At 43.5% G+C, this 27,987-nt stretch overlaps 2 protein-coding genes across 8 annotated transcripts; both read right to left on the minus strand.

Moving 5' to 3' along the window:
- Positions 1–4,945: 4,945 nt before the first annotated feature.
- On the minus strand, positions 4,946–13,436 carry LOC125747232 (probable G-protein coupled receptor 173). Its single transcript, XM_049022186.1, has one exon. The coding sequence runs from the start codon at positions 10,135–10,137 to the stop codon at positions 8,737–8,739; it is 1,401 nt and encodes a 466-aa protein (XP_048878143.1). The 5' UTR covers positions 10,138–13,436; the 3' UTR covers positions 4,946–8,736.
- Positions 9,975–27,913, minus strand: si:ch211-167b20.8 (protein phosphatase 1 regulatory subunit 3A). Of its 7 annotated transcripts, none has more exons than XM_049022183.1 (5): positions 26,745–27,913; positions 23,376–23,422; positions 22,893–22,963; positions 13,603–13,689; positions 9,975–10,110 (listed from the first exon to the last, which is right to left on the minus strand). In XM_049022183.1, the coding sequence occupies exons 1-4, from the start codon at positions 27,584–27,586 to the stop codon at positions 13,615–13,617; spliced, it is 1,035 nt and encodes a 344-aa protein (XP_048878140.1). In that variant the 5' UTR covers positions 27,587–27,913; the 3' UTR covers positions 9,975–10,110; positions 13,603–13,614. The 7 variants fall into 7 exon arrangements, 6 of the variants coding, with proteins under 6 accessions (XP_048878140.1, XP_048878136.1, XP_048878137.1 ...); XR_007399268.1 differs by having other exon boundaries at positions 9,976–10,110; positions 13,507–13,689; XM_049022179.1 differs by lacking the exons at positions 9,975–10,110; positions 13,603–13,689 and adding exons at positions 16,475–18,903; positions 18,934–20,362 and having other exon boundaries at positions 26,745–27,903.
- Between the last annotated feature and the right edge of the window lie 74 nt (positions 27,914–27,987).

Here is a 27,987-nt window from a genome sequence, read left to right on the forward strand (position 1 = left end):
GATGGTACCAATCAAATTAAATGGGGGGTGGGGGTTGGTTCTGTAGCTAGGCAGGATCTGCTGATATGGCAAACAAATGAAAGTGAAAATATGGGCCTTGGTGTGTGCAGGGAAGAGCACAGAGAAGTGAGACTTAGCAGTACAGTAGGTGAAGAGGTGCTGGCTGACACCTCAAAGGTTGTGTATTCTAATCCTGGCCTACACCCCGGGAAGGGATTAGGAGAGGACACCGATGCCTGCAGTGAAGGTGAGCTCCCAGAGTGGGAGCCATGCTCAGACTACGTGAGGTTGCCCTGGAACCGATCAAGACTGAAGAGCCGTTACCTCCAGAACTAATGGACCTTTAAGCTTGAGAAGCTGGCTGATCCCACACCGTTCAGCTGAGAAGTGCAGTCTCCTGTCCTTTTCTTGTGTTGCAGTTAAAATCGAACAGAGATGCTAAGTGTTTCATTCTGATTTTTGACTTTGAGGAAGGAGATGATTAACATCCATGCCTTTTCATTATAACTGTCTCTCATGGCTCCCTATCAAAGCTTGCTTTGAGATTTAAACTGTGGATCTTTCCTTCATATTTACTGGGTCCTGCCTTGTGACATCATCTAACCTAATGCGCTAATGCCCATCTGGCATACTGGGATTTCCCTCACCCCCCAGCTAAGTACATTTTTTGTAAATTTTATTGTAGGTATAGATGGTGTCCATGGCTGCCTTTTGATCTAAGTCCAGCTTTTTCTCCAAACACGACTAAAGTGTGCAAATGCCGCACTCATATAGATCGAAGGTGAATATGATCGACTTCTGTTAGCCTTGGAGGTCGCCTGCGCACAGATGGTGAGCTGTGTTTGCTGCTGTCAAAGCAAAAAAGCTTAAAAGTTTAGAGCTTTCTCAAAAAAAAATAGCACGCAGAACTGCACCCCTGTACTGAATAAAAGGAAAACATGGACGGACTAGCCCTATAACCTTGATTGAATGAGTGGTTATATGGCTATAAAAATATCCTATCCATTATTATTGAACTGGTAGCATGTTCTGATACAGTAGCATGATTCGACAGACCTGACTGTAGATAAGCACCAATTCTAAAGGGCAGGACAAATTGTCATAACACCAGCAATAGCCAAGATCAAGACATGGGACTAATACAAATTTCCTGATTTTCAACAAAAATTAACCAATGTATGCATTTTTTACTCCTTGAGGTTGGTGTGTAAAGGAAACCTTTATTAAGAAACAGTTGTAATTCATCTTTCTTGTTGGGTAATGTTTAAAGAGGCTTTTGATAATTTCAGTACTTACCTGTAAGTCCATCCTTTCTTACTTGTCATCAGAATTGCGTTCTACTGATAAAAGTTTCGAAGGACCGCAGGTATTATATGTTTTATCTGCTAGAAGCACCTGTATAAAAGTTATTTTGAGGATAAATAACTAAGAACTCAGCCCCCCTGCAAACTGGCTTTACATCCATCCATTACTACCAAATGAACATGCAGAGGAGTAACAGCAGGGTGTATAAAGAGCTGCAGGCTGTACACGGTTCTGTAGAGAGCTGCATGCTATGCACGGTTCTGGAGAGAGCTGCATGCCGTGCACGACTCTGGAGAGAGAGAGCTGCATGCCGTACATGACTCTGGAGAGAGAGAGCTGCATGCCGTGCACGGTTCTGGAGAGAGAGAGCTGCATGCCATGCACGGTTCTGGAGAGAGCGAGCTGCATGCCGTGCACAGTTCTGGAGAGAGCGAGCTGCATGCCGTGCACGGTTCTGGAGAGAGCTGCATGCCGTGCACGGCTCTGGAGAGAGAGAGCTGCATGCCGTGCATGACTCTGGAGAGAGAGAGCTGCATGCCGTGCACGGTTCTGGAGAGAGAGCGCTGCATGCTGTGCACGGTTCTGGAGAGAGCTGCATGCCATGCATGACTCTGGAGAGAGAGAGCTGCATGCCGTGCACGGTTCTGGAGAGAGAGCGCTGCATGCTGTGCACGGTTCTGGAGAGAGCTGCATGCCGTGCACGGTTCTGGAGAGAGAGCGCTGCATGCTGTGCACGGTTCTGGAGAGAGCTGCATGCCGTGCACGTTTCTGGAGAGAAGAAGCAAAATAAGTGCAGTGCATAAAGCAATGTGATGTACATCCCTGAGAAAAAAAACCAGCATTAAATCAGGCTTCTGTATTGCACAGCCATTGCTGATTATATTCTAGTCCATTCTGATGCAATATAACTACCATTCATTCAATGTGGTTGTATTTTCTGTAAAAGAAATTTTTACAAATGCATTGATTTTTTACGTTAAATACACTACCAATCAAAAGTTTGGATACATCAACACATGGAAATGCTTGTTTGCATTATTTTCTACATTTTAGAATAATTATACAAACATCAAAACTGTGAAATGACATGAAATTATGCACTGACCAAAAAAGCATGAATCTGGGATGCTTTTCCAGCCATCCTCAGGGAGTTCCCACATATGTGCTGAGCACTCATTGCTGCTTTTCCTTCACTCTCTGGTCAAGCTCCAAAACTATTTCAAATGTGCTTAGGTCATGTGGCCAGGTCATGTGATGCGACAGTCCATCACTCTCCTTTGTAGGCGGCTTGGTGTGTCCAAACTTTAAGCACTGTATGCTTTTGACTCCTGAAGCTCCTCTTAAACATGGTCCTCATTCAGATCATAGGGACAAACTGCCCACCCATGTTAAATACTCATGAAATAAGGGGAACACAGATCATGATTCAAGAGCAGCATATAAAATGATGGGTGATACCGAAGTCCTACTTGACCAGCAGAAATAAGCGCTAACCCCTTTAGCATCCCTGAGCCTCCTCAAGGGCTTTCTTAGATATCGTTTGGACAAACAATGGAAGGTCACAGTGGGCCAAAGACATTAAGGGGGTGGTCCTGCGTCTACTAGTGCTAACTAGCTGCTAGCTAGTGTCATTGTAGAATGCGGTACACATCTGTTGTTTGTTTAACATACAGTAAACAGATCAATTTAAGAGGCTACTCATATTCACCGCAGATTTTATGTAGAATCTGAAAGTGTTAAGACGTTTACAATTCTAATATAAATTTGCGCAATTGCTGGTTCTTTACGTCCATCATGGAGGACTGGTAAACAGAAGATAGAGAAAACGCACTTAGGCTGGTATCCTAGCAACAATCCCGTTAGCTCTGCTCCAGCTTTCCAATCGAACATCGTTCTGGAAAATCGCTGCCACCCGCTGACAAAAAAGGCCGTGCTTATTTAAAACTTATTCACTGTTGATCTTTTGTGTTTGTCTACTGCAATGGAGACCTCAATTTTCACTAATATGCCATGTCAAGCGCTTTGAACGGTGCCTTTGTGCGAGCGCCGATTTGTAAATGTGAGTTCGTCCGCCAGTTGCCTGTGGATAAGTTTGTCTATAAGATTCCAGATCGTACTGTTTGACAGTCCTCACACTGTTGCGTGTTTGGTGAGCCTTAATCATGCCAGTAAATACAGAATAAAGTGCACTATCTTCAGCAATGTGTTTGGTTCAGTGTTTTGGGGCATGATACCTCATAATGACTTTTCGGAACAGTGTGCATGTTGGCGCCACTGGCATTGTGTGTATCTGTGTTAAAGGCACCAACCGTAAAGAAGAATGAGACTAATGAGGAGCTGAGGTCAGTGGAGCATACAGCGCACACCTCACTGTCACGTCAGGATCTCCTGTGGAATGGACAGAGTTGAGTAATTCAGGTCCAGGATTTTGTTTCAAGCAACCAGCTGAGTACTCTGAGACTGTGACTCTTTATGCTCAGCTGGTTGGCTAAAACAAAATCTTGGTCTGGACTTTTACTCTCTGAACCTGAATTACCCAACTTTGGGAATGGAGATATAGTCGCACTTCTCCAAATCCCAGCAGGACCTCAGGCTCCATCCCTGCAGCTAATCAGACCCCAATCAGATTGAATGGCCTTGCTAATATGAATAAATTATACATATTTACAATTTTTTTGCTGGACATTCCCTAATAGATGTATTAAGCATTTCCCCTAAAGCCAGGTATGGAGGCCTGATCTGGGTTATGAATTTGCAAAGCAAATCGTGTGTGTTGCCTTTTTTCTGCTTCTGATCCTTCTGATTTAGGTGTTGATAAGTTAAATGTGACCCTCAGAGGTCTTATAGAGGTGACCTGTGATATGACCTCTGATTTTGTGGGAGGCGGGGCGGGGGGCTGTAGTGTACTCTAATTTGAGTGGAAGTCAGGATTTAGGACCATATTCCACTTCGTAACATGGAATTTACCTGACACTTTGGATCGATGTCCAGTCTCTTCTACACATACTGGTTCAGGAAGTGCTGTTATTGAAAAAAAAAAGCTGCATTTCATAAACTAACTTTCTAAGTTTCAGCTTCAACAGACAGTTCCTGATGGCATCGGAGAAGCCACTTTGCGAAAAATTTTGTACGTCAGCAGGGAATTATGTCCGTTAACGCTCATATCCACGCCGGCCATGAAGCTGAAGTTGGGGACCCCAGTCTACAAGCCCTTCTTTGGGAAACCAGCTGCTGCTCTCCCCAGAATAAAGGCAATGCGGTTGATGAATTCCACGTCAGTCCCCATTTTTTCAGGACAATAGGACATTTATTTCCTCCCCCATTTCCCAGCTGATTCCCTGTCTGAGAATCCCCATACCTTCAGTGATCAAAGAACCCAATCTGACTCCCACTATGACTCTACTCACAGGGTAACACTATAGTATGTGGGGCGGAAACGCATCTTAAAAATGCTACATAAAAATGCTTTTCTTCCTTTTTCTTGGGTATCATTTCTGTCATCCTGTAAGTCTTGGGTTCGGCTTTTCTTCAGGCTGAATGTCAGTTAAGCATCGTTTCGATTTGTCGCGTGAAGTTCTTAAATAGTTTGAACTTGTGACTATCGCTTTCATAACAAACAACATAGAAATCTTGTCAAAAATGCATCAAAAGTAGATTTTTATTGTCAAGTGGTAAAAATCCACCTTTAGATGTACAGAAAAAAAGCACTCAACCTAAAATACAAGAGCTTGCACCTTACACACTGTCCTACATCGTGTGCCTTCGGTGTTACTCAGTTTGACAGCTTAAGCAAACCACAAACGTGAAACCATGAAAAATGTAGCTCCTGGTTGTAATAAATGAAGAAACACATTTTTTTGTATTTAAACTTGACCTCAGTTTGGTCTTCACATTTCACACAGCCACCCCAGGAAGTGTTGGGGAACCTGGCAGGTACATTTAACTGATGAACTGCACTTGCTTTCGGATAAACAAGCTAATATTTTACAGACCGAACCCCCCACCCCCTGTTCCCAGAATGGCATGCACATGAATTGCGAATTCAGCGTAAGTTCATGATAATTCCAGTCACGTGGCAGTGAGGGGGCACCGGATCAGCAAGGAATGTGGCTTTCAAATCTCAGGTTGTGACACAACTGTTTCCAATGCATGTGTAAATACTGTTCAGAGGGAGGGTGGGATAATCCTCCATTAAAAAGCTTTAAATTATGATTCAAGTCATAGGAGGGACATTTTTCAGGCTCAGGTGTCTGTGGCCCATCTTTCCTTAAACATCCTCTCCATTTATCTCAACAGTTCCCTTTAAAACAACCCTTTCCATCATGTCATTTTTCCCCACACGCACACATGCGCGTGCACGCATACACATACACACACACACACATGCATGCATGAAAAAAACAATGATTTTCAGAAGCAGTCCGTCCATCTGATGCACGTTAGATAGTACAGAGGTCACAGAGAATTTACAAAACATAGTATGCCTGAAGAAACATTATTCTTTTGTTTACAAAATCAGGCTGTTTGTATTAAACAACCCAAAAGATGGCTGCCCCTCTACCCACCCTGTTAAAAACCCCAAACCCATTCTCCGCAGTCCAACACCTACTACCTGGCCACTTCTCTGCCTTAAATCCTCTGCAAATAATAATAATAAAAAATGACGCCCCCTTCCCCCACCAGCCCCCAGAGCTGTTCCAAGCGGACTGTCCGCTCTTCCTTCTCGGCTCGAGTCCAGTTCTCTCAGAGTTCGGCGAAACTTCATTTTCCGTTGTTCCACGTGTCGTCTTTGCCTCTCCTACTCAGAGTTCGTCTCCTCATTTTGGAAGTCGGTCAGAAAGCCAAAGAGAATCAGAAGAACGTGTCTCCAGGACTCATCAATCCCACAGTGCTCATACTGTCCCCATTTGTCACCATTTTCCTGGTCATCCGGGCCGTACTGCAGACAAATCTCTTTTCAGTCTCGAGTACAAAACCAACTCTTTCGGTTGACAGTTTAAGGCCATGGTGAACAATCTGGTATTTTATTTTCTCTTTGTTATTTTATTTTCTCCTCTGCTATAATTGTTGTATTTTTTACAGTCCCCTGTACACTCAGTTGCCACATTATTAGGTACCACTCAGGACCAACGTTTGTCTCCAGAATCACTTCTGCACACCACTGTTACACCGAGCTGTTGTCCTTGTACTTGTGGCCTTCCTGTTAGTTTAAACGAGTCTGGGCATCCCCCTATCATTCCTTTTAATAACAAGGTGCTCTTCAGCTACAAACTTGAGGCTGACTGGATGTTTTCGTATATCGTACCATTCTCTGTAAATTCTATACACTGTAGTAAGTGAGAATCTCAGGTGGGTGGCTGTATCTAAGCAGCAGGAACTGTGTCTGGCACCAAGACTCACACCACATTTAAAAACACTTAGATCATGTCTCTTAGCTGTTCTAATTCCTAGCTGCACAGTAACTGAGCCTCTTGAGCCCATCTGTGTGCTGTATATACATGTTAAACTGTAATTCCCTGTTTGCAAGGGCATAACTTTGGGCTGAGCAGGGGGTTGTATTGTTGTATTGGCTGGTTTGAAATTTTGGGGGGGGGGGGGGGGTTACAACCCCCCATAATTTACACCCATGTCTTTTTGCATTAATGAGCAGGTGTATCTAATAAAGTGGCCACTGAGTGTATCATTCTATACTGGGAAATGCAATCTTGTAATTTCACTGAGAACCTAGTTATACATAAATATATATTTTTAAATCAATCACATAAACATTTGGTTAAATTGTACACTGATATGACCAAATAATAATTTCCTTTTGATTAATATTAGTTATTTTCAACAGAAGAAAAAAATATATCTGATAACTCAAGTCTGCGTTACATATGTTCCACCTGACCTCGGTGGGAGCTCCACATAGTTCTGTGACCGATTCGGAATAATGGCTTTTACAAAAGTTTTATGAAAATTTCCCTTGACCGACACCTATGACACCATCCCCGTAACGGCACAATCTGCGGTCAGACATTCTAAAGGTACCAGTCAGTCAGACCTCGCCGTTAGAGTTAAGTCTCCTCAGATCATCACAAAGTGCAAACACCTGAAGCTTGGATAATTCAGGGTACAAGCCGGAGTTTCTGCTATTCTCCATGAAAATGTTTCTCTTATCGTAAGCATATACATCCTCTGAGAGTGCTTTACGAAAATAAAACTGCTCAAGACCTTCTGTTAAAATTCCCATTCACCGGTCACAGGGTGTGACTCAGCAACCTGATCCGGACCTTGTGTAAGAAAAAGGGGAGGGAATTGAGAATAAGAGGCAGTGAAGGACACTATTCTAGAATGTTCGGACCAGCTTCCAAGGAGAATTAGCACTCCCCTTTTCTTCAAACCCTGCACAACCCCCCCCAGGTGCTATTTACCACCTCACGCATGACATTCAACAGACTGACGCTCTAAGTGAGGCAGAACAGGAACAAAACAAAGATCCCCCCGTGCAGGGAGGTCTTCAGAGTCCAGGTACCATTCCAAACAGTGTTATGGAGATGAGAAAGACGTGTTGTATTTGATATGTAAATTCCTGTGGCCTGAGATTCCCCTGCACCCTTTTAAAAAATGAATGTAGATTACCCACGAGTCTCTCTGACAGTTGTTCTAGTGCATTTAGGCTTACAATGTCTGCACTAAAATAACCTCTTTATCTGAATGTCATTAATCAAGTAAAACAAGACTGTAAGAACTTTGTAAAGATGAGAACATCTGACTCGTTTTCTGATGGTGTGGAGTCCGTGATCAGGCCGTGGTGATGTCACCCTATCGTGTTCGCTCCCATTTCCACTGTTGTCTTTGGTAGTAAAACCGCTTCGAGAGATGTGTCTACTGCTGGGACAGGATCGTCTGTTTCATAATGACCGTATCACACTGCGCTCTGCATTACTGAAATATTTACGTTCTGAAATCTCCCAGCGGTCTGACTACATGAGTAATATGTTGTAACGCTTGGCTAGCTTGCCTCTCTTAAACATTTAAACATCACAACAAACGCTGCATGTAGGCGTCGCCTCTGTCCGTAATCGTTCCGCTCCGTGGCTCTGCGAGAACAAAGTCTAGCCACTTTGCCTCTTTCATACATGTCCTAGTGCCTGTGACTAACAGCCATGTTGTGTCTGGCATAAATGATCCCTCTTCACCTTTTCAAAAGGAGGAACAAGAGTCACACCCGATGGGACAAGAGCTTCAACACTTATGACTCAGTCCATCACCTCTAACCATGCATTCCAGCTAAACCTTGGACATTAAAGCATCTTGCACTGACTGAAAGGCCACGACACTTTTATTGTTCCCCCATCCCAGGTCACCCTGCCTATCCCCTACAGATAAAAATCTCAGTCCACAAGCCCACCCCTCCCTTAGAAATCCCACCTCCCCTCCCCTCCCTCATATGACACAGTAGGCCTCTCGGGGTAGTTGAGGTGTAGTCCTACAGCAGGAAGGCAAGTGAGCCAGCAGCCCCTTCTTCAGGTCCTTGTTGAGGCAGAAACATATGATGGGATTGACCCCAGCTTGAGCAAAACTCATCCAGACCGTGGTGGAGAGGTACCGGTGAGGAATGGTGCAGGCCTTCACAAAGACACGCCAGTAGCAGGCCACGATGTAAGGCGACCAGAGCACGAGGAAGGACAAGGTGATGACGTAGAACATCCTCCCAAGACGTTTCTCCACCTTGAACTCCTCCATACCCAGCAGCCGTCGGTTTTGGTTGTGCAGGTTCTGCCGGATGCCCAGCAGAGTGGGCGGCATAGGGCCCCGGCCAAAACCCGCAATCCAGTTGGCTGCCGCCTGGCCAGTGGCGCCTGGCCCATGGAAGGTCCAGTTCTGGCTGATTGCTGGCACCATTTGAACAGGCTTCATCTTACGGTGCTTGTACTCAAAGAACAGGAGCTTCATGTAGACTACGTGGGTGGCCAGGATGAGCACGGCCAGCATCAGCATGAAGCCCAGTGTGTCATTGGCTTTGAAGTAGCGATGTTCAAAGATACACTGGTCCTCCTCACGGATGAACTTGTAGGTGCCCACGTCAAAGACGGGCGGAAATGCCATGGCGACGGACAGGGTCCACACCATGCAGACCACGGCCACGCAGGTCCAGAAGGTCATGCGCTTGGAGTAGAAGCGATGGTGCGCCACGGCCATGTACCGTGTGACGCTGATGCAGAAGAGCATGAAGGCGGCGTGGAAGCAGAAGAGCACGGCCATGAAGGCCACCACCTTGCAGCTCAGCACGCTGTAGGTCCAGGCGGAGCCATTCTTGATGGACACCAGGACGAAAGGGAAGCAGACAGCTGAGCGGATGGTGTCGGCCAGACAAAGATCCAGCAGGAAATAGTAGGGAGCCTTGTGTAGTCCCCGGTCCCGCAGAACTAGCAGAGATACCACCAGATTTCCCACCAGGCTGACGCAGATGATCAGACCCAGGAGGACCAGCTTGACATAGGTGGACACTGCTGAGGACCAGTCCTCACCCACCACCTCGCTTCCCGTGGTCGCCATGGCTGCCAGCGGGTTGCCAGAAACATGGCTGCTCTCGTTTCCACTGGCCATCCCTTGTGCTCCACTACTCCCTACCTTCTCCAGGGGCTGCCGGTCCCCTGTTCCTCTTCCTCCTCCTCCTCCTCCTCCTCGGACTTCTCTCTTGTACGTCTTCGTGGCTGCCTCTCGTCTCGCACTCACAAGAAACGGGGGGACCTCATTCTGTGTTGCCCCATTTTTCACAGACCCCGTCTTGCTGTTTGCAAACCCTAATGCCTTACGCTGAAAAAAACAACCCATCCATTTCATTTTTGGGACATCAGATGCTCAGTGAGTTCAGTCAATTTTTTAAATAATGTAACCAGATTAAAATAAACTGGTGTTTTTTATAACTTTCTAAAAAACATTCTAAATAATTTAATCAATAAATATTACTAGTAATTCATAAATAATAACTATGTAAATGGCCAATTACATCAGTCAACCCTAAAACTGGCTACTTGCCTGATTTACATGTTTTGGGTAATATCAATGTCTTTCTGGCTAGACACACATCCATCCCTTTTCTGAAACCGCTTGTCCTATTCAGGGTGGCGGGGGTGGGGGGGGAGCGGAGCCTATCCCAAAGGCTACGGGCACAGGACAGGGAACAACACAGGATGGGGCACCAACCCATCGCAGGGCACACTCACACCCCATTCACTCACACATGCACACCTACAGGCAATTTGGTAACTCCAATTAACCTCTGCATGTTTTTGGCCTATGGGAGGAAAATTGTGTAACTGGTGGAAACACCACAACAACTCAGGGAGAGCATGCAAGCTCCACATACGACCATGGCAGGGACTCAAACTCTGGTCCCAGAGATGTGAGATAACAGTGGTAACCACTGCGCAATCATGCCACCCCTCCAGTCCTGTATGTGATCTATTTAATAATAATCTCAACATGTAGGGATGCACAATATCACATTACAATGTAATCGCGATTATACGGTGGGTTATACGGTAAACATTTGTCTGGACACCAGCTTTTTGATACTATTCAGACATTTACTGGCGCCCATAATTTGGAATGCAATTTAAGTAGTACACCTAAAATATTAATGAGATGCATATTATGATGCCAAAAAGTTAGTCATCTGTACAAATTCAACATATCCTTATGCTTATTAAATTCGGTTAGCGGAGCATGCCACATGCTACTGTTTTAGTAAATCATGGAAGCAATAAGCACTGAAGCGGGGGTGAAGAAAAGGACAGCTCAGCAGCCACAACATCTTTTGAAATAGAAGATATTGTGTATAAACAAGGTAAAAAGATGTTGTGGGGTGGCAGTATTACTTTTTGCAGTTTAAAGACTGTCACGTATATTAAACATAAGGATACACTGAATTTATACAGATTAGCAACTTTTAGGCGTAACCCTACGGCTCTCAATAATATTTTAGGCCTGCTACTAATCTGCTTACCAAACTGCCGGCGTAAGTAAACATCCATATAATTCTGAAAAGCTGGCATCTGGACAAGTGTTTACGGCTATCATGTGAAGCTCCGGTGATGATTCTGCATGCACCAAAGAATCGGCATGTGTTAATTGTGCAGTCCTAACAACATAGTGTTTTTCAGTGGTAAATATCATCCATCCATCTATTTTCCAAACCGCTTATCCTACTGGGTCGCGGGGGGTCCGGAGCCTATCCCGGAAGCAATGGGCACGAGGCAGGGAACAACCCAGGATGGGGGGCCAACCCATCACAGGGCACACTCACACACCATTCACTCCTACAGGCAATTTAGCAAGTCCAATTAGCCTCAGCATGTTTTTGGACTGTGGGGGGAAACCAGAGTACCCGGAGGACACCCCACGACGACATGGCGACATGCAAACTCCACACACATGTGACCCAGGCGGAGACTCGAACCCAGGTCCCAGAGGTGTGAGGCGACAGTGCTAACCACTGCACCACCATGCCGCCCCCCTAGCTGTAACATATTTCAAATAATTTTTACACAAAATTGTAGACCTTTCCATGAACAGCTTCTAAGGATAATCTGTATTCTTATCCTTTTAATGCATTTATTATGGTGATGGTGCTTGATAACAGTAATATTGTGCTTTTTAGTGTTTAACCCAAGGAATGTTATTCTGATCACAGCTAGCAGAAGGTGAACTAATAACTCGAATTAGCTTAGGCAGTGGAAAGAAATCCACATAGACACAGCACACAATGCAGTCTGACTCGAACCCAAGACACAGGCGTTGTCATGAAACACCATCACCCACTAAAAATAATGGTGTCATCTTCTGAAGAATATAATGTGGGCAGGCATAGGGAAAGCTATCTGACCAATCTGATACATGACGAGGAAAGAAAGAGGCTTGATTAAACGTTTAATCTCAAACTCATTTCCTGTTCAGTGTGGCATTGGAGATGAAAGGGAACTTGGTCTTACACCTGATTAAATCAGGTAAATGCTGTGTCTTGGACAATCCCTCTTCATTCAACCAGCACTTCACATTACATTATACCAAATGTCTGTTTTTAGCATGATTTTAAGATTAATCTGTGGCATGATTTGGAGTTTATTAATGTTACCACTATTAAGTAACAGTGATCAATTTTGAGGTAACACATTTCATACTATACTGTACATACACAAGGTATAACCATAAGGAACAGGGTACCATGCAGGTATGTACTTTGATTATATAATATCAATGAGAATATATGCTGGGAAAATACAATATAAATTAATAAAAGACAAGAAAAAAAATCTTTTTCATATGAACACTGGGTTAAATTCACATTGATTACTTTCAGAACACGAAACACACTGAACATATAATACATAAAAAATAAAGACATTCTACGAGTAATATGTGTCCAGGGTTTAAATTAAAAGATATGTATTTGTATATCAAAGGGGTAGAAGAATATCTGTATGTTTGATGCAGTTAATCTCATTTACTTTCTGAGTAATCCCAGGCTAAAAGCAAGAAGCAGCTTTGCATTTAGGCCTGAGTGGATAACTTCAAAACCGTATGATCTTATACGTCTGGCTGTGGGTTTCTGTGGAGGTGAGGAGGCTGGACCATTGTAAATGGCCGGGTAGCAACAGCGGAGTCCCGCTGTCGTCGGCTCGGGGTGGGAGGAGGCGTCGCGGAATTCACCAACCAAAGCCGGCATCATATCATCTTACTTCTACATCGTTCAAATACAATTAGGACGAGATCAGAATATAAATGCAGAACCGAAGTGTAGCCGGTGTAGCACGTAACCCTGAATTCGTTCTGATTTAATGCTGCCTTTTGAACGTGGCGCGTCGGCACCTCTACGCCCGCATCAGCGTAAATGTACAAGCGGGTTCGCCATCTGTTACGATCTTTCAGAAGGCCTGTCTGTGGGTTACTGTATAAATACATTCGGGGAAAAACAGATGCCTGAGTGTAAGCCATGCATGCATATACTGAAGAAGGTAATCAATGTGAAATCATTGCCTAAAACACCTCTGTACTTATACCTATGCCTTGCAAAACAAAAAGGCACTAATATATATATAATATATAAATATATATATATATATATATATATGACACACACACACACATACATACACACATATCATCCTACACGTACATTTCACAAGCCGCAACATTACGCACCAGGCCTACCTGACAGCGGCCGACGTACAGAAAGCCGGTGGGCAGATTAATGGGACGCAGGAGGCGAAAGGGAGAATGTCATGCTGGCGTTGAACAGCATCTCACCTGGTTTCTGTGCTATGTGGTCGACGGGGAGGGTGCGGATTTACAACCAGGCCGCATTACTGTTTTTTCAGTGCCCAATAACTGACGCTGGAAAAAAAACACCAATTCAACATAAACACTCGCCGACAAGACTATTGCAATGGTCAGCGTCTTTACGTAATTACAAACATACAGTAATGCAATTTTAAATATCTCGCCTTACCTTGTTTTCAGTATCATGGAAAACCCTTAAAATGGCAGAAATCCAGAGGGGAAAAAATGTGCGATTTAATGAAATGACAGGTATATGGTGCCAGCAGCAAATCTTTCAGTCAGAGGTCTCTGTATATTAACACAATTTCTCATAAACAAAACGGAGCGTTTCCTCTTTTTTCGACTGCATGTCATCTCTTCTGAATTTCCATAAAACCTCACAAAGATATCAGTCCGAAAGAGTTAGGAGCTGTTTAAATCGATTAAGTGAAAGCAATACTCATACTTTAATAGATTATTCCGAGTATATAGCTACTATTACATATCTAGAATTGCACGTAAAAGCCACATTTTTACAAAGGCAGCCTGTATCTGGAAAAAAATACCATCAAAATGGAACAATAAAAATGATCCTTTAACGCGAACAGAACACCTTAGCGTCGCGGACTAGCTTGTGTGGGGTTTCCATTTCATCCTTCCCAGATTCATGAAATAATCCGAAGGTTTTCTCTTCACGAACGTTGAAGCCGTCGCTTTCCCTGAATAAATTACACCCTCCAGCTTATGGCATCGACATCGTCCGGTCGTATTTGCAGGTTCCGTGCACCCATTCTATGTAAAGATATGTATAGGGTTCCAGTGCGTGCGCCCTACAGTATGTATTTAAGTAATACACGCCTGACATGTGGCAAAACACAGACCGAAAACCTGTCATTAATTGCATCATAGTCCTGAAAATAAGGCTGTTAGAAAAACAATCCAGCAGTGTTCTCCGAAAAAAATGATATAAATAAAATGCCCGTTTATATTGGTGAGTTGGATATGACGGGTAGCGTCCCTGCGCTGAAGTTCGGCTGGGATCGGCTAAATTCGGATTCGCCGACGTCCGGTGGGTAGGGTGGGAAACGGGGGGAGGTGAGAGGGACAGAGGGAATAAACCAACCTACGTTGAGAGATAAGTAGAATAATTGCAATAATACAATATGCCGATTCTGATATATTTGTAGGATGGATTGTTGTTATTAATATTATTTACAAAATTGTGCTTTGCCGTAACATAATGTGTGTATCGCCATCTATAGAACAGTATCATACAAAAGACCATGATACCACAAGACCTGAAGAGCGCCTCCTAGAGTTCTCGGAATGAAACCCACCTTCTAAATCAATAATCAAATCTTGGTTGAGGACCAATTTATCCTTCCATCCATTATAGCGTATCCGGCCGCGAAGTTTATTTAGCGCCATTATGTAAATAAATTGCGTTATCTACACAAGACATTAAACATCTGAAAATCAGATTGCTACCTGGAAACTTTGACCAAATTACATGCCCTGATATCCAATTGCGACAAAGGACAGTACACCTAGTAATTAGCACTGCTTTACCATGTAAAATACTTTTAATGTCTATTAGAAGTCCTTGTTAAATATGTCGCGGTATGACTCCCATTGTGCTTATATGAAGGACACAAGTGTCGGTTAACTTATTACTAGACATAAGCGGCAATGTAGGGTGGCATCCTGTGAGGGGGCGCCGATTTAGCAATCCGCGAGCTACACCTCCCCCCCAACCACCATCACCCCGTGGAGGTTTTGAATCATTGTAATTAAAATTAAATATTTTCTTAATATTCACATATGCAGCATTATTCTTACATTCCATTAAATTAACTCAAATGTATTATAATTGTATCGTTAAATACCGCCCTTGTGCTCTTTTCAGCATTTCTAATGATCTCCAGTGTAGTTATGCCCATAACTCCTCACACACATTTACAAGCAGGCACGCAGCCCAGCTCCGTAGCAGATTACAGGTAAAGCGTTTTGTAGCAGCCTGCCGGGCTTTGCAGGCGGGCGGCCCCACGCAGGGCCGACAGCTGTCCGTACCGCTGGATGCCTCGGAAACAGATGCCTTCGCCTCAATGTAGCGCTGGGGGTCGAAATGGCGCAAAGTTCCGCAGTTATGGTCTGCGCAAACTGTCTTTACCTGAAATCCAACTTGAACTTTTCCATATATAGCTTTACATTTTGCACAGCAGTTACATTTTCATTCCAAAGTAAAACGCTGGACTCAAACACTTTCGGAGTCGGCCTTTCTATCGCAAAAATACAAATGGATTTATTCGCTGCAGACCTACTTTGCTGCTTTATGCAGCCCAGGTCAGACAATGCGCTCTGAAGTCAGCGCTATGAGTAATCGCACATATGTAACTATACAATTATTTGAAGTGAATTCGTTCGGTGCTATCACCAGGAAACAACGAAGCATAAAGTTATTACAAATCATGTAGCATAAAAGACGGTGTCCTGCATTTAGAGTGACGGCTTGGTCTTATGTAGCCTAACCTTTATTAAAGCAAGCGGAGCCGTTGACATTAAAGAAACTACTTCCGTTTAATTCCCATCCGCAGTCACCAACCTCGCTGAAACACCACTGCAATGTTTTAATCTTTTCCAGGTTTTGGGTTCCGAGTATTTTTTCAACCACTACATTCATATTACAATGTGCATTCTATCTGTCAAATATGTAATGTCTACATGTTTTCTACATGTTTGTAGAATGTAATGTCTACATGTAGGCTACATGTTTTCTGTATTATTCAAACTTTATCATATTTATCGTGCATAACCCTTGCAAACATATGATCCTGATGGGTGGTAAACATTAAACAAGCAGCAGGTTTCATAACAATTTATTGACCCAAAATTGTCCATATAGCAGAGCCCTACCCCAACAGCAGGCTAAATGGTACCTGTGTGGCACCCAAAAAGCTGTACCACCAGGCCAATCTGCTTCCGCTTAAGGGTCATTAATGATTATCTAGTCCTCCCCCCATACCAAGTTACATTCTCTTGGGGATTCAGAGACCACACCTAAATGGCTTCTTCCTACCTAGATGCAACAGTCCACCAATTACCCTTCTTGGGCAAGCTTGACACTGCTCACAAGAAGACTAGATTTACTTTGTGCAAAGAAGCAACATGTTTCTGTAGAAATCCCTTTGCAGCCGGTGCGGCACCTCGATACACTTCAGCATCAATAACACACTTGTGACTTTGATTTGCCGACTGTCCTGAATGCATGACAAAGTCATGACAAAAATGGCTGAACAATTTAAACTTGCATAAACATTCCGAGCTCTGACCACCGAGAAAGGCACAGTTCAGAAACACCACTATGAACCATTTTTGGCTTTTTGTCTAATGAAATTTCAAGCAATATATATATATATATACACATTATCTCACAAAACATTTGGTACAGCACGCCTAAAGACTTTTTGTAATAAAGCCTCATTTATAGGACTAAATTTGACATTTTGACAAATTATTCAATAGCCACTTGCAGAAATGTTTCATAAAACGCAAGCTACTTTCTCACCAGCACAAATACATACGCATACTCATATATTTCTGTGTTTGTGTACCTGTGTCTGTACTGTTACTGTGGTAATTTCAAACAGCTGAAGAGAAAAAGGAGACTTCAAGACCTTCTCTTACAAGACACACACAGTCATTTGTCCAAAAATAAATAACAGACAGCAGAACAGACATTTACAGACATTTACAGACATTAGTCATTAAATTCATTCTTTCTCCCTGAGCTCTAAATGTCATCTCTTACCCTTACTTGGCACTAAGTCTCTACCTTGAGCCATTCCGCCAACCTTTACCAGTTTTAATTTCCAATCATTTTGCTGAATACTCACCAGAACGACTAATACCATTTTGCCCAACACGAAATAAACATCCTATAGGTCATTTCCTGTTGCACTTTTCCAGGTATCCACACTATAATCTCAGTCATATTTATTTCAAAAATGTGTAATACAAATTAATCTTATCCAATATATATTCACACACCAAACTTTAAATACCGCTTACTGGCATATTGCTGTATGTGTACTTCATGTGAAAACACATTTGGTCATTTTTTTTTTTTCCATGTGTAAATGTTTTGATAACCATCATGGTGTTTGTTAGTTCATGCAGGTACACAGAGGGTTATAAAACGAGTGAAAAGGCACTTTCCAGAAAAAATACCAACAAAAACTTAGAGGAGATAGAGCATAAAGAAAATCCCGATAATAAGGAAGGTACTGGGGTTAGTGATAACTGTCACCAGGCAGACCTCAATCACCAAGGTCACAAAAGCTTTAACCAAAGCCTGGTGCATCAATACTTCAGACATGGTCACCTCTGATACAAGACTGTCCAAGAATATCTGTTGGTTCAATGAAAGCTCTTCATTTCCCAGGCTATCCGTATTCTGAGGGGATATGACCCTGGTCTCTGGGTGATAGGTGAAAATATCACCCAGAACAGGGATATCATTCTTTTCAGCTGAGAGGAAAATGCCAGAAGCAGCAGGTGCTGAGGACAAGAGATTAGCTGTGATGCACAGCGATCCTGTGACATCATCTGTGATGCCAGACAATGTGATTTCACCTGTGATATCTGGGGATCTTGAGACTTCACCTCTGATGCCCAGTGATCCTGCAACTTCATCTGTTATGTCCTGCGATCCAGCGACCTCACCTGTGACATTGCGTGATCCTGCAACTTCACCTGTGATACTTTTAAATTCTGTGACTTCTCCTGCAATGTCCTGTGATCCTGTGACTTCAGCTGTGAGGTGCTCCAATCTTGTGAGTTCACCTGTGACATTCTGCAATTCTACAACTTCACCGGTGATATCCTGTGATACTGTGACTTCACCTGTAACATTTTGCCATTGTGCCAGTTCAACTGTGATGTCCTGTAATCCTGTCACTTTGCCCTTGACACTTTTCAATCCTGGGATTTCATTTGTAATGTTCTGTGGTCCTGCGACCTCACCTGTGACATGCGATCCTACAATTTCAACTGTGATATTCTGCAATTCTGTGACTTCACCTGTGATGTCCTGTGATCCTGTGACTTCAACTGTGAGGTGCTGCAATCTTGTGAGTTCATCTGTGACATTCTGCAATCCTACAACTTTACCTACATTGTCCTTTGATTGTGCGACTTTAACCGTGAGGCCCTGTGATCCTGCAACTTCATCTGTTATGTCCTGTGATCCTGCGACTTCATCTGTTATGTCCTGTGATCCTGCGACTTCATCTGTTATGTCCTGTGATCCTGCAACTTCACCTGTGACATTTTGCCATTGTGCAATTTCAGCTGTGACTTTCTGTGATCCTGCAATTTTAACTGTGATGTCCTTTAATTCTCCAACTTCACCTGCATTGTCCTGCAATTCTGTGACTTCACCAGTGACATTTTGAAATTCTGCGACCATACCTGTGTTATGCTGCAATCCTGCAGCTTCACTTGTGACATTCTGCATTTCTCTGACTAAACCTGCGGTGTCCAGTGAACCTGCAACTTCATCTGAGACATCCTGTGACCCTGTGACTCCATCTCTGACGTCCTGCGATTCTGAACCTTCACCTAAGACAGTCTGTAATCCAGCAACTTCAGCTGTGGCATCGTTTGATCCTCCAAGTTCAACTATGTCCTGGGATCCTGCAACTTCACCTGAAACATTCTGCAATTCTGCATGCTCAACAGTGACTTCTGGAGACCCTGACATTTTACATGTGACATCCTGTGAACCTGTAGCTTCACTTGTGATACCAAACTGTAGCAAATTTCCTTCCTTATGAAGCTTGTAGACTGGGGTATCATGAGCCTCATCCAAGGGTCTGCGATAGTCTGTTACAGAAATACCGACAGGATCATCCATCTTACGCTGTAGGTCTCGTCTGAGATGGCTTGGTGGGAATGTGTACTCAGTATCAGAGTTTGCAAGACACTGGATCCCCCTGCCATCAGATTCAAAATAGGTGCCAGATGTAGTGGGCACCATAGTCGATGCCCTTGTGCCAGGCTCTTCTCCTGTGGCAGACTGCTCACTCTCCAAAGCCAGCCTAGTTTCTGAAATCCTCATTACTTCCTCTTCTTCTGCCATAATGACAAACTCCTTTGTCTCCTCAGGTGACCCTGAACCACAGTCAGCCACTTCCTGCCTAAACTCAACAAAGCTCTCTTCTGCATCTGGTGATCCAAAATCTCTGGGGGCAATGGTCTGTTGCTCTTGAATTTGACTATTCCTGTCAGGGTCCATTGAATCCAGGGACTGGGAAACTATGGTCTCGGGTTGGACGTCGTCTTGTTGTAAGGGTACTTTGACAACATCTGAGATTTGTGGGTCATATTCCGTGACTTGGGATGACTTAGCAGATGTGGAATGGATAATACTACTGTTAGGTTCCACATAGCTACCAGATGCTATTTCTGTGGCGTACTGAGAGCTACTGGAAATGTTCAATGAGGATGTTGCAACATCACCACTCTCCCAGGTGGGCAAACATTCTTTTTCAAGATCAGGTTCCTGATAAGACTCTGCTTCCGGCCTGGGAACAGGTGATTGGATGGTTAAAGGTATCGGGTTCTCAATGGCTGAAGAAATCAAGGGTGGTTGCTCTTTGAAGGACTCCACAGAAGTAAATGTGTCATCTTCTGATTCGATTATTCTGCTGGATTTGGAAGGAGGGCTGAATATGGTGTCATCAACATTCTGTAAAGAATGACATGAAAGCATATTTATGAGCAGAAAAAAAGACGGGACCTGCTTTAATGTAATTTTTGAATGTCACACGCCATGTTCAATCACACAAAGTTTATTAGCAGGCGTCGATGTACTGAATCTATTAGTGTTTTTTTTTCCTCTATGAAGCATGCTGGACCGTGATAAGACCAAACATGCGTTTATAAAGACGTCCTGCAGTAAAGCAGTGTTAAGGTATGTTTCCAGGAAAGCTGTAGTATGTTTGGATATATACTAGATAGCACTAGCATTTAGCTTTGAATGCAAGTCACCAGGATATTTACTGAAACACGTACATTGAGTTTAGGGACAAAACACAAACTCTGTACTTACACATATATCATGTCTCAAAGCAAACCTGATGTGTCCCAGTTTGACACATACTGGTTCCTTAGAAGGCCTGACTCTATGTGTGTTTGGGTTATGGAACGGATAGTAAGTGGGCCAGTCAGTTCCAAAACCCATCCCAGCACAGAGTTCCAGCTGTGCAAAGGCTGCGGTTTGTGTCTGAGACAAATGAACCCTTCTTCCACACAGGTGTTAAAGTCAGTACATCAGGGAGTAAGATAAGCACATGCAACCAGATGTGCACAGAGGTCTGTTCTTGACAGCATTTTCACCATGTCTACTTATTGCTTACTACGCCACGAACTGTGCTTTACATTACAAATCGGAAAACCACAATTTCGGCAAAAGTTCATTTAAATTGCTGTGTTTCATCTCTCAAGTCTACCTGTCACATGGACTCCACGTGGATCAGTTTCTTGCACACAGGGGGTACACATCATCATTTAGACAGATGAAAGCTGCAAACACCTTTGGTTGGTTGACAGACCACACACCTAATTTAGCTGTCAGCTCTGACTGAAGGCTGCACACACCAAAAGGCAACTTTGCTCTCATGATCTGCGCTGGAGTCGTGCCACCTTTTAATATGACGCACGACAATAAGTGAACAGTTTGACATTTTATATGCTGTGCATGATGTCTATCTTTATTTATACAGAAACACAATGATATATTTTGTCCCAAGTCTCATTTAAATTGTTTTTTATATTTCCTCTTGAAACGATAATGTGAATTTTCATCTTTTCTGTAATTTTAGCATTTACATTTTAGCAAAATGTTCTCTTGTGGGTTTTTAAAACAATTTTCAATTAATCTTTATAATTATGGGCTTACCTATTTTGAATGCAAACCAATTTTCCAGGATGACAATTCCACAACAAGTTCCAATTTGAAATCCAGAAATCCATTCACACAAAATTGAAGTTGAAAGTGGTTCCATTTACCCTTCTATCCTGTCTAATTGGTATGTGGCAGACAATCACAGTCAAGCGGCCAGTCAAAATAAGATGGCAAAATGGCCCATTCAGTCCACCCAAATACTTGTAATCCCACTGTGAATACGGCAATGACCTCAAATCATGTTTGTACAGTTCCCTCAATCCCCAATAATCATTTAAACTCATCTGGACCCAGTCCACAGCATCAGCATGTCTTTTTCCAACTTATTCCACCATATTTGAATTAAATACAGAGAAAAATTCTCTGGAATTTGCCAGGGCTTTCAGCAGAGCATGTGAAGCAAACCAATGCCTCGGGATCAGCACTGAAATGCACACACCAGTCTTATTCACAAAGAATCGTCCATTAAGAGTTGCAGGAAACCAAAGGGTGCCTATTTAGAATTGAGTTTAATGAATGCACCAGTCATTGTCAGGCGGGGACAATCCATGACACAGGCAGGCAAGCGTTACCTAATTTGTTGCAGAAGCCTCAATGAGCTGCGATCAAGAGACAGCAAGCCCACAGAGTGGGAGACAAAAGGTCATTTCAAAGGACAGTCTAATCAGGGAAATGGGTTACTGACCCTAAAACTATGAATTACTTTACTGGCCATTTTTATACCTTTCCAAATTATGCTTGTGGAAATATTAACCTGTCCCACCATAAAACAAGCTGACCTCAGCCGATCGTTCAACCAAGACTCAGATTTCCAGACTATCTGAAGCATTTCTGCAGCAGCAATATCTCTGCTGGCTGTTTTGCCAACGGGAATGACTTAATCAGCATAAAATATTAACTAGTGTGAGTAATTTAGTCATTTTTTAAAGGCTGAAATGTAAGACCCATATTTGGCTCATTTTCTGGTTGTTGGAATAATTACACAGCGAGGTGTTCATGCATGTTGCTAGAGCACAACAACAGGCAGCCCAATCCCTCTTTATTTTTGGCTTTTTAAAGGTCTGGACTGTGACCAGTGTTCTCAAAATAGCATGAGATACTGCTGGCACTTTGTCCAGTAACAAATCAGAAGCAAGCAGATTAACAGAGAAGGTGAAGTACCTGTAAACGCCTTTAAACCTTCTCACTGTCACAAATGCTATAATTCCACCCATACATTTAGTGAGGCTGTGCCGATGAACAGATTCTATGAGGAGAAAAATTTTTAGCTTCTTTTAGTGACTTTTTACAAAGACATAAATCAGCCACTCACCTCAACATCAATTTCAGGTTGGATGATCTGCGGGGGCACATTCATGCCGGATGGCTTTTGCCTGATATTGCCTGTAGAGCAGCCAAAAGAGGACAAAGGTATATATGTCTAAGTGTGACTGTCCATGATGCTAGAGTACATTTCACTGTCAAAGTTCACTGGTTCTCATCAAGGGTACCAACTACATTTGTATACAACATACTTTATGTTCAAGTGTTCAGCTGACACTAAACAAAAGAAATAGCAGTGTTTCCCAATCCGGTGCTCGGGGACCCACAGTCGGTTCATGTTTTTGCTACCAGGAGCTGAGAGGGAGCAAAAACGTGGACTGTCCGGGCCCCCCCAAGGACTGGATTAGGAAACAGTGGTAATAGTATCCATTTTTGCCTGTGGGCAGTTCAGGTTGCCCCCCCCTCCTTCAGGTAATGAGTCCATTGCCTTGGGTGTTACATCAGCAGCCGCCCCAAACCACAGCATGCTCACCTCCTTCGCTCTCTACAGCCATAGCTTCCTTAGTGTCAGTTTCCATTCTGTAAATCAGAAAGAGGAAGTAAGGGATCAGGATGAAAAAATAAACTAGCACACAGAGGAAAATGGGGTCCATTCCCACAATGCTTTGCTGTAATAACAGCTTGCTGAACTAATTCCACACACTGAAAAATGACTACTGAATATATGCAGGACAGAGTATAAAATCAGGCTGAATTGTGTAATATAACTAATATAATGTATGTGTGCCATTCTAGAACAGATAACCATATATTGGGCAGGGCTCCGTGCAAATAAAATTTCTTTTGCCAAAAGACTTACAAACCTTTTGCCTTCCATGCAACATGATGAAGTTGACTTGATTTTTTTCTTCCACTCTGTAGATTGATTCCATTCCACTGCCACTAGGAACCTCAACTGAGAAGGCTCTGTGCTACTTAGGCTAGGTCATTAAGTTCAAAGATCGGGCTGCCCCCCCCCCCCAAAAGCGTTCCCTTACAGAGCAGCTTGCTTTCATCCTCAACAACTGTTGCAACCTCAGGGGACTGTGGCTTCGGTCAGAAGGTACTGTAACAAACATGTGGCAAGTGTTGAAAGATACGGAGTCATTTAAAGTTGACCTGGCATAACCCCTTACATAGAGGTGGACCTCAACAAGGTGTTTGCTGTTGCTTAGTCATGCAATATGTGGGAACATCTATCCTTGTACAGAGGTAAATCTGTAGATCTGTCTGATTCTCTAACGCTATTTTGCACCAATGGAGTAACACTGACTGTTTGCATCAGCCCAAAGTCTGGAATGATGACTTTTGTCCAGAATACATGGAAACTGGAAGGGTCAGATGTCTGGTTAAGGTGGGGCAGAGATATGGGTTTGAGTCTGGCCCCAGCCTAGCATGTTTGTAGTCTGCATTTTTTTTCACATGTTCATGGGTTTCATCTCACAGGTAAAAAACATTCTGTTGAGGTGAGTTGATGCCCTCATTACCCTGGTTCACTGCATCTCCAACTGCAAAAGTGTTTGAGAAGCCCAACATTAGGACCCCGAAAAAAAAAAAGACTGTCAGAGGAGCACCTGCTACTGCAAAAACAGATAATCCTAATGGCCAGATTCCAAGAGAGTTACTCTGTGGATTCATTTTCCACAGCCAACAGCAGAGAGGCAAGGTAACCGCTGCCTCCACTTGTCCGCCTTCGCTGCTGAAAGGTCAGAGGCAAGTCATGCAGACCCCGGGAGTGAAAGTGAGCCCCATCTTGTCCTATTTTGATCTGCCTCACAGATTCCCCTGCCCCAGATTCTTGGCGAGCTCTGAGGTGCACGCGCTGACGTAAATATACTTAAAACATCCAAGCAGGATGCCAGGAGGGTGGCAGGTAATTGAAAGACGTCAGTTAATAAGATCCTCAACCTTTACTCTGTGTCTACATGTTGCCTGGTCAGATATGTCATCAAATGATTGCTAGCACAGAGTACAGGGTAGTATGCATCATTTATAATATTATTCATTTTTTCAAAACTGAGTCATTATCATGATTCATCCATGCATCTTTCCCATTCCGTTACTAGCAGTCCCATAAGAGTCTACATTTTGACTCCTTTCTAATGTTATTCTGCATGAAATGGGAGCAGATCAGCAGTGACGACTGTCTAATGTTTCTTTGTATTTTTAAATTCGTCATGCTAGTTGCCAAGGATACGACATGATTGATAGCTGACCTTTGTGACATGATCTCTTTTCATTGGGTGGGAACACCTTTGCCCTCATTGGATTTTTAGGCTACAGCAAGGTGGCTGATCAAGCATCCGATGGAAAAAAATCTGGACTGTCTCAAGTTACCTTCCCAGCATCAGTCTTCAAAAGTCATCCATGTTCGACTTGGCTCGCTTTGACTCTGCAACTCATAAGGAACTTGACTTGTCATGAAACTTTTACTCATGTGGAACCTTAACCTGCTTGGAAACCCGCATTATTCTGGTCTCTCTTTAACCTTCTCCCTTCTTATAGCAGCAGTGGTCCATCCCACTTTGCCCTGTTCTCTCGAGAGCGGGTCTCAGTCCGGCAATATATTTAGAGTTGATGCACAGTACCATGGGGAAAAAAGAGAGAACACCCCTCACTCACTTTAAAAACACAAATGTGTTGCAGGAAGAGACATTTGCAATTGTTTTTCAAATCTCCCAATAACTTTTTTCATACATCAGCTACATTAAAACATATGAATCACAATGACAAATCAAAGCTGACATAGTTTGGTACTACAGTTGTTTTTTCAAAAATTTTCTAATATAAATTTGATAATTACAGAAATTTTGATAAGCAGTAATATATCGACCTTTACCCTGGAAGCATATTACTGGACTCAAGGCATCATGGCAGTGAAAATTCGTCCCCAGTGCTGTCCATATCATCAGTTGCTAAATCTGGACTAACTGAAACATTACTTGCACCCAAAATGTATATGAATTATAATATCCAAGTGACACTTGTTGCCATTGGACTATAGCGCTTAAATTTATTGTTGTGCTGCCACTTGTTCAATATATTGGATATGACTGGATACGTAAAGCATTCCAAATAACTAGTTATGTGTGGCCAATAAAACATATTGAGCCTCAGCATACTGTGAATATATCTAGATTCGATATGAGGAACACATACTGCAGAAAATGTTTGACGACATAAGTAACGGACACAGGTTGCAGACAAGACAGCAGTTTGTGGTGCTACAATAAGAGAAGAGAAAATGGCTCAATAACAGTGAGAAAATAGCTTTGCACTGTGAGGCGGTGTTAGATACACACGTGCTACTCATATAAATATACATATCTAACACAACGGGCACCAGTGACGTGCACAGACTTTACGAGGGGCAGGTGCTCCAACATGGGGGCGTGGCCGACCAGTACGTGGAACATTTTGCGAATGTGGGGGAGGGTGTTGTCCCCCTTGGAGATTATTTTGCCTGAACGTCGGATATTAAAAAGGGGCACTTGGAACTTTCAAGGGGCATTTTCAGGGGCTAAAAGGGGCACTTTCATTCATTCAGGCAAAAGGGGCAGGTGCTCAGCCCGCCCCCCGGATGTGCCCGATCGGCAGATTGATGAATATATATTTAAATTGTTTTTATTGTAATATGATATAGATTATTGTCGCTATTCTTGGAGAGAAATTGGCATTGTTGTAATATTCGTTTGCCGTCCGTAGAATATGATGGCCTATACTAAAGTAGATACTGACTGAATACCTGGGTGAATGGACGTCACTATGAATAATGAGCAGTGACGAAAAATGAGAAAATCAGACGTGTGAGTATAAATAAATCATTGCATTGCACGTTTAAAACTGAGTTCGGGGCACTAACCTGTAACTAGTAGCTTTCAAGATGCCTTTCATTACTTCTTCACCCGGCTCCTTGCCCAGAGCCGACTGCTGTTTACGGGTCAGGTTCAAGACCACGGAATAGTTCTTCCCGCGGTTATTTGCCCAGTACTCTCCCTCTGCGGATTCATAGCGCACAACAAAGTCAATGCGAGCTCCGGGGAAGATGTACGGTTGCGCAAACGAGAGCTTGAAGGTGAACTGATCCGTCTCCACGTTGTTGGACCCATGGAGGTACTCCGCGGGGTAATCGAATGAAGTTCTCCAGCCGTCCATAGTGAAGCGCACGTACACAGACTTGTGGAAGGAGATGTTGAGCACTCGGATGAGCCCACTAAATGCCAGAGGCTCGTCCTCCATAGAGGACACCTTTTCCAACTCCACTTTGTTGGTGCGTACCGCAAGAAGCAACTCAGTTTCGGTTGGCAGATGGAAGTTCGGACGCACAGAGTAAATAGGCTCGCTGTATAGTGCGGTTGCTTGCTCCTGCTCCTCCTCCGACTCGTCTCCTTCGTTGGACTCGAAAGCGACAAACTCCCTCACCTGGACCAGCTCTCCACCACCGGCGTCGGCGAAGGACACTCTCCTGCTGGGCAAACCCATACGCATCTTCATATACTCCGCCGTCTCATCGAAGATGGATTGCCCTCGTTTTCTGGGCACCGGTGAGGACCTCGGGATCAGTCGGGTCTCGTCGACTTCTTCCTCGTCCTCATCCTCCACCGGAGAACTGCAGCTTCCCTCGGGCGTCCTTCCATTCTTTATGGCTGTGAAAAACGACTGCCGACTGGGGATAGTTAAGAAATTATTCTCGTTTGACATCATGTTGCTGTCCTCGGTCGGATTTTGGTGCCCAGGAGGAGAATGCTTTCTTTCTGCTCCGGAAGGTCAGTGTCTGACGATCGGTTGTCAGGACGTGGTGCGCAGCATGGTGCCGGTGGTGAATGGGGCGGAGGACGCTGTGAACTTTATATCCCAGACTGCGCGACCTGCGGCTTCACCGCGGAACAACGCTGACCGAGATCGAGTCTAAATTTAGACGCGAGGTTGTGCGCCCCCGCTGTTCGCCGCTCACACAAGGCAGATTAGACTTCGTTTCTTACCTTATTTAAAAGAACTGTTAGGAGTACATATAGTTAAACACCACTGTTTGGAACTCTCTGGTGTAATATTAGACATTTTAGTATTCGTACTATTGGCTAAATTATTTTTCTTGCTGTTCTTTA

This window comes from Brienomyrus brachyistius, chromosome 8 (genome assembly GCF_023856365.1).
Source record: "Brienomyrus brachyistius isolate T26 chromosome 8, BBRACH_0.4, whole genome shotgun sequence".
Lineage (NCBI taxonomy): Eukaryota > Metazoa > Chordata > Actinopteri > Osteoglossiformes > Mormyridae > Brienomyrus > Brienomyrus brachyistius.